The 12,454-nt window shown below is 35.1% G+C and overlaps 1 protein-coding gene across 1 annotated transcript in view; it reads left to right on the top strand.

Annotated features, from left to right (window-relative positions):
* The window catches only part of LOC140155938 (uncharacterized), a 35,673-nt gene that overhangs the window by 7,732 nt on the left and 15,487 nt on the right, over positions 1 to 12,454 (top strand). The window contains exons 8-10 of the mRNA XM_072178966.1: positions 632 to 754; positions 1,006 to 1,160; positions 2,897 to 3,051. Of these exons, the coding sequence (XP_072035067.1) occupies positions 632 to 754; positions 1,006 to 1,160; positions 2,897 to 3,051 (433 nt within the window). The remainder of the gene's footprint in view (positions 1 to 631; positions 755 to 1,005; positions 1,161 to 2,896; positions 3,052 to 12,454) is intronic.

Below are 12,454 nucleotides of genomic sequence, written 5' to 3'. Positions count from 1 at the left end.
TATTATGTCACACAGGGACGTGTAAATATATAAGACGTCTAACTAACGACGCATAGTTATTATACGTCAATGATTCGCGCAAACAACGAAACATTTCAGCCACCAAGTTTGACTAATATTTTCCGTGAACATGGAGAATGAAACCCGGAGATCCCGTGTTTTAATTTTTTTAAACTACTGTGATTAAATCACTTCAGACTTAGCCTTTCACAGAGTATTAGTCATTACAATCGTGCAAAAAATAGAAATTCAAGAAAAATTGAGGGCGTCGCAGTGAGCAAACACACATATCATTGCTTCAAGTAAGCATTTATATTTTGCTGTTCGATTTAATATTCTGTTGAAGTTGCTCCTTGTAGCTTTTGCAGCTATTACACGTACACTTCTGTATCGCTTTCGAATTGGTCAGTTTTAGCTATCGAACTTTACCTACTCATGTGCCTACATTTGTTGTTTGTTGTCCCCCTCTGCATACCGTCTGTGTTTTACTTTTCCCCATATCAAGTTGCTATACATTCAAAAAACATTGCTCTTTCGTTTTAGTTGTTCGCATATTCAAGGTACCCTCTTGTACCACCTATAATTGATTGTTGTTGTATTTACGTTTAGTGTCCTCGACCGTTATTTTCAGGCATTCGGTCAGACTTTTATATCAGATGATAATTTTCTAGCTTTGGTTGGCGCTTTTAGTGCAATTGGTAGCGCAGGAGGAAGACTATTTTGGGGAATTCTTGCCGACATCGTTTCATATAAGGTTAGTGATAACAATATTAGCACCACGTTGCTAGACCAAGCAATAGAACACAATATGCGGAGGATATCGTTATAGTGTTGCATGGAAGTTCATGAAGTAACTTATCAAGAATCTGCCCTGACGAAAGAGTCATCAATGGAAAGTACAATTATATTCTTGTTCAGCAGTAACCTGCATAAACTGTTTATATTTGTAAATAATGTCCATTTCTCTATTGCCTCTATATATTAAATTATTTTTAATCTTTTCAGACTTCTATGTTGTTCCTGTGTAGCACATTTACCGTATTTTTGCTGACAATAATGGCCGCTCCATATGCAGGGAAACCAATGTTTTTCATTTGGATATTCATGATCTTTTTTATATTTAGTGGTAATATTCCTCTGATTCCGACAGCTACTGCAAGGTAGGTTTATATTTATACATAAAAACTCTATAAAATGCCTCATACTGTAGGATTTAAATTATTCCAAACACTAAGACGCCAAAATGCCAGTCACAGAGAGATAGAAAATTGAAAAAGTCTATATTTACCTACTACCTTATGAAGCGACTCAATTCAAAGTAATGTTTTCTTTAAATACAAGCTTGCCATAAAATTTGTATTATATCTCGAATTTCAAAAAATCCAAATTATTTGATATGAGAAGAACATTCCTCGTATTCAGAATGCATTTTGGTGGGTCTGACGTTGTGATGTACCCTGTATAATCCTATGTCATGAAATAGGGGACGTTACCTTTCTAATCATGCAATAGTTTGTTTATTAAGACTTTTCTGGAAAACCCCTATGATGGAATTAACAACATCATTTATCAAGACTGTTTATGTCAAGGGGAAAAATCCCCTGAGATTGTAAAGTGAAATGACATAGTGGGAAAAACCCACAGGAAGTGATGTAATGTTAAAGGTGAATGTATATTATTAGAACATTGGGGAAAATCCCAGATGTTAGCTATAAAACATCATGTTGGTAATAATTCTAGGCAGACCTGTATCGATGTGATTGTAATATGTGGTTGGTGTAGTTACAAAAATGAGAGCAATAATAATTAAGCTGGGTACTCAGAGAGTATTACAAAGTGTGGCCATGCTGAAATTATGGTTATTATTTCGGAGCTACGAAAATGGACCAAAGTAAGACATATGGTCTCACTGCGGATTGTGTGTGTCGGACTTTATTATTGAGACAGTTTATAGTGTTGATCTGGGCTAGCTAGCTAATATGCTTACAGTCCAATTCCTTCAAAGAAAGGAAATTGCTAACCAGAAGTATTTTATGTATGCACTACTGCTGTCGGAGAAGATCTAGAATACGTCAAAGAACGTACTTCTTCCAAGAAAGGAATATATATTCTTCTGCCGATTTGCTGAAGTCTGGTTAATGGAGCAACACTTCTGTCAATATAAGTGGGGACAACTGCATCGCAGTCCTGCTTCATGAAGATAGTGTGTGAAAGGTGGAAATAGCACCAATTTTGGAGAAAGCAGCGCAAGGAGTTATTTTGAAGAAAGCAGTGCAAGGAGTTAAGTTTGGAGAAAGCAGCGCAAGGAGTTAAGTTTGGAGAAAGCAGCGCAAGGAGTTAAGTTTGGAGAAAGCAGGGCAAGGAGTTAAGTTTGGAGAAAGCAGCGCAAGGTGATAACGGTTTGGAGAAAGCAATATTTTGTGTGAGGATTTTAATCGCAAGGATATTTGTCAATGCAAGTGTACAAAGGACTTCGCTGATTTTCGCAGGACAAGTGATTACGGATATTTACAGCAGCCGTCCAGAACATTGCAAGAACTCTTTATGATCACCAAGAAGAAGAATGCTGGATAAGTACCAATAAGTTTAATTAATCATTGTGACTGTGTGATTTTATTGTATATGCGATATTGTTGTTATATGTACCAATCATACTTTGATTTCAATTAAAGACTTAGATTTTGTTAGCTTAATCAACCGGTGTATTTGTGTTGTGCATTCGTGTGAATTTGGGTAAAAGGTGATTTTGGCCTTGAGTCAAGTACGACTCCTAACAATGTGCTCTAATGTCCCACAAAAAATACTGTGCAAACGTCGTTTAAAGAAATAATGAAACTTTCGAGTTGACGCAGTTTTATTGTTTGTGACATTAATTAAGCTCTTACATTTTTCCCAGGGCCTTCGGAGCAGAGCATGTAGGCATCAATTACGGTCTCATATTTGCATCTAATGTTATCACAGGTCCTATGGCCGTACTCTTACCTGTAGTACTACAAGATACTATAGGGTGGAATGGGATGTTTGGTCTGCTTTCAGGATTGTCTGTCATAAGTAAGTTCGCAAGCACTTGCCTAACTTTGATGTTTAAAAGCTGATCGAAATACATTTTATTTTTGAGATGTTTAACACCATGTTGACATGTACATTGGTGAGATGGACGTATTCATCCTTTAACTTCAAAAAATCAGGGCGAACAGCTGAAAGGGAATTGAAAATGTGTCATTTCGTCGGTTCAGTTCAAGGACCACAAATTTAGTTGTCAATGAATAATGAAGCTGAGATATCGGCGTGCATAGACAATCCCTGGACGAACGCTCATTCTCAGTGGGGTACGATGCCCATTAGCCTTTTTGAAGTATGGCGGGCACAAAGGAGAGGGCGTAATATATGGTTTGGGTACTCCTTTGTATGCTTCTCAGCTGACAAATGATTACCCAAATCAAAGTACGCCCTCTCCTTTTGTGCCTAGTTACTTATTGTGCAAGGTGTATAGTAAATACATGTTTTGGAGGTGCCTTAAACATCTTTAATGTGTCCTGAAACCGCCACAACTTCTGATTCCTTGAAGCAAAATTAGCATATTACTGAAATCTTACTGTTAATATTGTTTTGTATCTTGCAGGTTTTATACTAACTTTAATGTTCAATGTCAAACGACCAACGGGAGAAAACATATGACTAATGATAATAAAATTGCCAACCATGGACTTGACAATTTACCTGGAAATATGCATATAATTATTTCCCGTTGCTGTGGAAACAAATCAACAAACAATCCATTTCACTCAACTTTACGAACTATCAAAAAACAATCGTAACTTACAGGACATCGTAAAGTCCATTTCACTCAAATGACTTACGATTGGTACCCTTCCTATAGTAATGAGGCCTTTTAAGACAGAGACCCGTATTCGTAATTTGCGAAGGGTTAAAGGTTAGTGAAATACACCACAGGATTAACCACATTCAGAAGTAGCACGAATTCAACTACAAAAAAGGAAGGTTCAACAATTATATGTGTGTAGATTCCCAGCAAACACAGATTTTGTTCTTATTTGGTCAAAACTATGTATAATAGGGTGGGCCAAAAAACACCTTTTTTCTCGGATCAACTTGGAACTCTCGGAGAATTTTACTGGGGTACATAGTAGTATTGTGCTAAAATATCAGTAATATCAGGAGCATGTTTCCTTGGCAGTAGATTTTCACAAAATCCCTACTATTTTGCTATTTCTTACTGTATAACTCTATATAGAGAAATCAGTAGAAACAATCTGGGAAAAGTAGGCATTCAGATGCCATCCTAACCAATATTAAACACTTTGGGTAGTTTGTTTGGACCCTCTAGAACATCACCAAATAGCAAGCCGTCTCCAATTGGTTACCATTATTTTTGCTAAAGACACGCATGTAAGTCAAATATTAATGATATTTGAGTTGCTATATTAAGGGGTAGGGGTAGCATTATGGAGAATTTCCCCATTTCTACTCAGTCATATTTCCCAAATACGGTATTGTTGCATAGATATGAACTGCAGCATTGTCAAAATAAATGCTATATGATTTTCGGTTATCCATGTTTTGACCAGAGGTCAAAAGGTCACACAGCCTTGAAAATTACTACAAATCAGGCGTCACATGACCCGTTAACCCCTGGTCATGTCAGAGCTGCTCTAAATTCATATGTCATGTATTGTTTGTACTTTTGCAGTTCATATCTACCCAACAAGACCAAGATTGTGAAATTTGACTAAGTAGAACTGGGGAAATGCTCCATAATGCTACCCCTACCCCTTAATTTAGCAACTCAAATATCATCAATATTTAACTAAATACAGGTCTATAGCAAAAAATAATGGTAACCAATTGAGACTGCTTGCTATTTAGTGATGTTCTGGAGGGTCTAAACAAACTACCCAAATTGTTTAATATTGGCTATGATGTCATCTCAATGCCTACTTTTCCCAGGTTGTTTCTACTGATTTCTCTATATAGAGTTATACAGTAAGAAATGGCAAATAAGTAGGGATTTTGTGAAAATCTACTGCCTGGGCGAAACATGCTCCGATCTTACTGATATTTTAGCACAATAGTAGTATGTACCCTAGTAAAATTCTCCGAGAGTTCCAAGTCGATCAGAGAAAAAAGGTGTTTTTTGGCCCACCCTAATGTATAATAAATGTCGAGTAATCACTAGTGTACACATGTGGTACCACGGTGATTGCTGTGCGGTTTTCTACCCAACAAAATCGAACAAAATGGCGACGCCGAATACAAAGAAACCGCCCTCTCTAATCTATTATGTCAAACTTGACAATAACGTAGATCCCTCCTTTGCAATAGCAGCGCCACAAATTAAAAATCCCTTCTTTTCATTGGGAGCCCCGTACAGTTTGTACACGCCCTCTCTATTCTTATTACTGAAACTTGCCAATAAAGGCCCTCTCTGTTTATAAAATTATGATTTATAATTGAAAATCCTTTTTGAAGAAGCTGTGCGGTTTTCTACCCAACACAATCGCACAACATTGTATCGATCATGAGGGGGAGATTGGGGAGGAGGGACAGGGGGTGACGTCTCCCTACTTTCTGAAGAGTGTGTGACGCAATATCAAAAGTCCCCCAATAACTAATAAGAGAGAAAAGGGGGAAAGGAGAGAAAAGAGATAAGAAAGGAGAGAAAAGAGATAAGAAAGGGGAGAAACTAAATCCCTTGAGTATACAGTACCGTATTGAATATCATATCGGTACAGCTGTAATTATGCGGTACACAAGGAAGTTAATGTTTTTGTGTAGTCCTAATGGACTTTTTTATGTTTCATGTTTATATGTGGTGCCATCAATAGTGAACAATTTTATGCATATCAGAATAATACTTTTAAATCAACTCAATGACTGAACTCACAGTATGTACGTTGAATGCTAAAGGTCTACGGGACAGAAAAAAGAGACGTGAAACATTTTTATGGCTACGAGAAAAGAAATTCTCTGTTTATTTTTTGCAAGAGACTCACAGTGTTGCAAATGATATAAAATGCTGGTCAAATGAATGGGGTGCAAAAGCACTATGGAGCCATGGAAGCTCCAACAGTAAAGGCACTGGTATCCTGTTTCATAGTAATTTTGATTTTACAATTATGAAAACCTTATGTGACCCGAATGGTCGTTTTATTATTATTGATATTGATGTATCTGGTAAAACATTCACCCTGGTTAATATTTATGCACCAAACGATGATTGTCCTGAATTTTTAGAGCAATTGATGACCATCTTAATCAATTCCAGTGTGATTCAATTATATTTGGTGGCGATTTTAATTGCGTGTTAAATATAACTTTGGATAAAAAAGGTGGTAGAATGCAAACTAATTTTAAAGCTCGCACTGAAATTCTGAAGTTAATGGAAAAAAGGTGTCTAATTGACATTTGGCGTGAAATGAACCCTAATAGTAAAAGTTTTACTTGGAAGTCGAACACAAATCCACCAATCATGTGTCGTTTAGATTATTTTTTAATTAGTAAAACACTGAGAGGATGTATAGAAAATAGTGCAATTTCACATGGTTATAGAACTGATCACAGTTTGGTTTCTGTAAAACTCAATGATAATTATGAAAACCAGGTCGTGGTATTTGGAAGTTTAATGTTTCCTTGTTAAGTGACATTAATTATGTAAATATTGTCAAAGAAAGTATTGAGAACATTGTTAATGAGAACAAGGATGCCAATCCTCAGATTTTGTGGGAAACAATTAAATGCGTTGTTAGAGGTGATACCATAAGATACTCTGTAAGGAAAGCAAAAGATCGTAAAAAACACCAGGATGATCTTGAAAAGGATATTACAAGGCTAGAAATATTGTATTATCAAACAAACGACCCAGATACTCTTGCTGATTTAAATATTAAGAAAAGAGAACTGGAATCAGTGTATAGCTACAGAGCCAAAGGAGCTATGATACGTAGTAAAGCTAGATGGGTAGAAGATAGAGAGAAAAATTCCAAATACTTTCTGAATCTTGAAAACGTCATTACTCAAAAAAATGTATCAGTAAATTGCAGGGGACAGATGGTAGCGTCATAACTGGTAACGATGCAATTTTAGAAGAAGAAGTTAATTTTTATTCTAATTTATATGCTAGTTGTAATGAACATGGTAATGAAAATATTCTTCATAAAATTGGAATCACTGAAAATGATATTCCCAAAGTGTCCAACCAGGATTCAAAAATGTGTGAAGGTATTATTTCATATGGTGAGTGTATGAACGCTATCAAATCTATGCCTAATGGGAAAAGCCCAGGGTCTGATGGGTACCCCATTGAATTTTATAAAGTGTTTTGGAACCAAATTGGGTCTGTTTTAGTCAAATCCTTTAATTATTCTTTTAATTTAGGGCAATTATCTGTTAGCCAAAGAAGGGGTATCATTTCACTGATTCCAAAAGATGGTAAAGATGAACTTTTGTTGAAGAATTGGAGGCCGATTTCTCTCTTAAATGTAGACTATAAAATTGCTGCTAAGGTAATAGCAAATAGATTGAAAAAGGTTTTGAGCTCTGTAATTTCAAGTGACCAAACAGGGTTTTTGCCAGACAGATACATCGGTGAAAATGTCAGAGTAATTCTAGACATTATTGAGCATACTGATACAAATGATATACCAGGCACACTTTTCTTTATTGATTTTGAGAAAGCGTATGATAAATTAGAGTGGAATTATGTGCAAAAGTGCCTTGATTATTTTGGCTTTGGTAATGATTTGAAAAGATGGATTAAATTATTTTATACACAAATAAGCAGCTGTGTAATAAATAATGGTTATGTTTCAAAATATTTTCAGTTGTCCCGTGGCGTTCGTCAAGGATGCCCATTGAGCTGCTATATTTTTATTTTATGCGCGGAACTGATGGGTATTGCCATCAGATCCAACGACAACATTAAAGGTATCCAAATTGGTGATGGTAACTGTGTAAAAATTTCCCAATTTGCTGATGATACCACTCTTGTCTTAGATGGTTCAAATGAATCCCTTATGAATGCTATTAATGTTATTGAAAATTTTGGCTCAATTTCTGGTTTAAAATTGAATGCTTCCAAATCTGTTATTTTGAAGATTGGCTCATTACAGAATGATAATGATCATACGCTTCCAGATAAGACCTATCAATATACAAAAGGTCCTGTAAAATTTCTTGGTATTATGATTTCACTCAACAAGGATGAGCTTATTAACATTAATTTTGAGCCTCAGTTAAAACAGTTAAGTACAATTCTTGATATATGGTCTCAGCGTGATCTTACTCCAATAGGCCGAATCACTATAATTAAGTCTTTAGCTTTGTCACAGCTGACTTACCTCTTTTCCGTCTTACCAACTCCACCGAATACATTCATTAAAAAGATTGAGCAAATTTTATTTAAATTTATTTGGAATGGTAAGCCAGACAAAGTTAATAGAAATGTGTTGTACTGTAAAAAAGAGGATGGTGGTATGAATATGACTAATATTTATAACTTCATTGATGCCTTAAAATGTGCTTGGGTTAAAAGGTTTTTAGATGATGAGAATAAAAGTAGTTGGAAATATTTGTTTTCAAATGAATTGTTAAAAGTTGGTGGGGATTGGATTTGGTTGTGTAATCCCAAAAGTCATATTAACTTCAGCTATGACAAAATTTGTAACACCTTTTTGTGTGATGTGTTGAAATCTTGGTTTAAATTAAGGAATATGGATCATGAAAAAACAGATGAAGTTTTATGGTACAATTGTAACATAAGAATTAACCGAAAAACTTTATATTTCAAGTCCTGGAGTAGTAAAGGTGTCAATTTTGTATCTGATTTAATTATTGATGGGCATTGGATGTCATATGAAAATTTCAAAGATAAATATGATATCAATTGTAATTTCTTAAAGTATCTGAGTGTGATAGATATTATTTCAAAAGCCTTTAAAAGTCAGCTGTTAGAAAGTAAACACAACCGTGAGCTACAGCTGATGTCCCAAATCAAGAATGCAAAGAAAGTTACCTCATTTGCATATCAATTACTTTGTCATACAGCTCATCACCCAGTCCCTAAAGCACAACAGAAGTGGAAGGTTGAATTTGAGGTCAATGATATGAATTGGAATTTGATTTATGCTATGCCATATAGATGTACATTGGATACCAAAACACGGTATTTACAATTTCGTTTTATTCATAGAATCCTTCCAACAAATAAGTTTCTCTATAAAATTGGCTTAATTAATGAGTATAAATGCTCCTTTTGTAAGGAGGAAGAAGAAACCATGAAGCATCTGATGTGGTCATGTAAATTTGCCAAAGCAATGTGGAATGATATTTTGGCTGGTTGAGAGAATTAAATATTACCGTGAATATTACCTATCGGGAAGTATGTTTTGGTATTTATGATGACAAATATGCCACTTTTTTGAACTTGATTCTATTATTGACAAAAAGATTTATTTATAAATGTAGAGTTCAAGAAATTAACCCTATCTTTAATGATTTTAAACACTGGGTTTTTTCATTGAAAAGTAGAGAAGGAAATTGCAAATAAAAAGATACTTATGGTTATCATGTAAAGAAATGGGAACCATTATTAATATTAAGATGAGTTCTGTCCAAAAGATGTCAGAAAATAAGTTGTTTGTAATAATTTTGGTATCGTGTTTGATGGTTGTTTGTAAACTTGTGTGTTTTATTTCATTTTGTATGCAAATAGAAATATTAAGGTACATTGTATTTACTTTATGATATTATTGTATTTGCATTTTATGTAATGTTTGTGAGTTAAAAAAAAAAAATGAAAAAAATAAAGACCCTCACGGGCTTTGAAAGACAAAAAAAAAAAGAAAGGGGAGAAACAGAGAAGAGAAAAAGTTAAATTGCACATAATTGAGTAGACCCATGTCAATAGTAAACCTAAGTAGGCCTGTGATTATTTTAGGCAGTGCTTGAAGGTGGGTCCTCGGCCCAATAGCCCATGACATTCCGACGCGATGGCCGCATTGCTGTTTTTTGTGCTACACGGTGATTGGTGTGGGACGGAATCGCCGGTTATTTGGTTCCACGCCACCAAATAGAGTTCCTATTCATTTATGTGTTAAAAGTATGGAGGAATTGGTCGTTTTCTCATTGCTAAACCTCCCTGGTTCATTCAAAACACCATTTTACCTAATGTTAATGATATCTTCTACCATATAACCAAAAAATATTGGGTAGGTAAGCAGCTCGATTTTTCGCAGTGACGCGTCGCAAACTATGTACATCCTGCCAATCTTACAGCACACTGATTCTATGTAGTGACGTCATCTGGTGAAGAAGAACAAAAAACGTGCCTCAAATTTCAGAATTGTGACAAGTGTAATCTTTTTATGCTTAGATAATGAGAAAACCATTCCCCATTAAATCAACCCTGGTGTGGTTCTCACAATAAAAACACTGATTTTTACCAGCCATTATTTACCTTGGTGGTGTGATTTGGTGGTGTGGAATCATTTGCCGGATATTAACGATCGGACATCCCACCCAAATATTCTGCCGGACTGGTGATTTTGCCACCGGATAAATTTTTTTATGCGGCGATGTACGTTTATCCAGTCTTTGTGTGACAGAGGCATTAATTACTATATTTTCCAGGAACATTTAAACATGTGTTTAATATGTTAAAAGATATGTTGTATTTTGTATGACCTTTCAATAACCCGACTTACCCAACATTTAATGTTACGACACTGACGCCGTGTTTGCTGTGTTAGGTTAATACATGAAATACATGGTGTTCCAAAAGTCTCTTTACAAGTTTGAACCTCTAATCTGTCATCAGGCTTTCCGTAGGGAAATCAGAATACATAATTTGAAGAGCTTATTGTTGTATAATTCTATATTCTAAAAGTACTAAATTATCAAAATATTAAATATTTCATCAAGCTCCAGTGCAGCCCATATCAGGCAGGTGCAACTTTTAAACCAACAAGATCAACTTTTACATCTCTGATAAGTCTAATCAATATGTTGAGTATGTGCTAAGAATTTGGGCATAATTTTAATAAACATCTTAAAAAGAGTAACTAACCCCCTTAAATAATGGCCATTATTCAAAAACGGGCGAGTTTTCTTGCAGTCACAAAATTCTAACTTGGCACTAGTCTAATCATTCAAAATTTTGAGTATAGGTTATAATTTCGATCATAGTTTTAATATTTTGTATTAATTGGTTATAACAGATATTAGAAAATGTGTTTTAATAAGATTAATTAATACGAATAATTAATTATTTAAAAGGTTTAATTAGTGCTAATTAGCTGATTAAAAGGGCATTTCGTGATCCACAGCATCATCCCTCCACTTTTCTCAAAAAAGTTGAGATATTTATACCACTGAAAACCTCTGGTTACATAATGTTTATGAACACAAAATTTCATGCAGATTAATTTGTGTAGCAAAAATATCGTGAAATTTGAATTACGTTCTGGTAGACCAGAACGAAATTATAACACATTGTCTATGGAACAGGGTAATACACCTAATCATGCATAACTCGCCAACGCAAAATCGGAATCAACTGAAAAATTTCATAAAAAGAGGATGCTAGGATCACTAAATCCTCCTTTAAATACTTTAAATAACTACTTTTAGTCATAAACCAGAAAGAATACAATCTTTGTTTGTCACTTTTAGACAAATTACTTTCAATTCTCAAAATTAACTGTTTTACATGGAAGCCTGTGGTAAAAGGCATAAAAGGCAGAAATTGATCATAAAATTAAAGGAAAATCCTGGTTTTGGTGTAAATTTCAAAAGAAAGAACTAAGCTTTGAAACAAGACCAATTTGAAGGGTGTAAGAATGTATCTTCATTTTGAAGATATCATTATCATTTAATTTTTTCAACTGAAAAATGTCACGCCGCCGCCCTTACTAGGGTTCAAATATAAGCCACATGACCATACACATGTATATAGACATTTAAGATTAGCAACTATTTTAAACTGTTGCAATTTGGTAGTTCACAGCATCATGTGAATGGTAGTGAGCTTTTGTAGATACTTTTGTAGGTCCTGGGTTTTTTTAGTTATGTTGTAAGGGGTGGTGCAATAATTATGTGTACCCCCAAGTGAATTATAGGGGGGGCAAAGATTTTTGGCAGGCCAAAGGGGGGGGCAAGCATTTTTGGCAGGTCGAAAGGGGGGTCAAGCGATTTTTGGCAGGTCGAAAGGGGGGCAAGCAATTTTGGCACAGATATTTTGGGCACCGTTTCTATATTACGCCCTAAAAGGCATAGGAAAACGTTACGAACACGTTCAAATATGCAAAATTTCCTGCTCGCTGCGCTCGCATTATATGTTAAGACAATTTAAGGTTTTAAATTCGGGTTCCCCAAAATCTTGCATGTGTAAGGGGGGCAAAGATTTTTGGCACGTCAAAGGGGGGGCAAAGGTTTTTGG

Source organism: Amphiura filiformis, chromosome 6, assembly GCF_039555335.1.
Source record: "Amphiura filiformis chromosome 6, Afil_fr2py, whole genome shotgun sequence".
Classification (NCBI taxonomy): domain Eukaryota; kingdom Metazoa; phylum Echinodermata; class Ophiuroidea; order Amphilepidida; family Amphiuridae; genus Amphiura; species Amphiura filiformis.
Note: the sequence above shows the minus strand (reverse complement) of the source record. Positions and strands in the feature narration are given on the sequence as shown.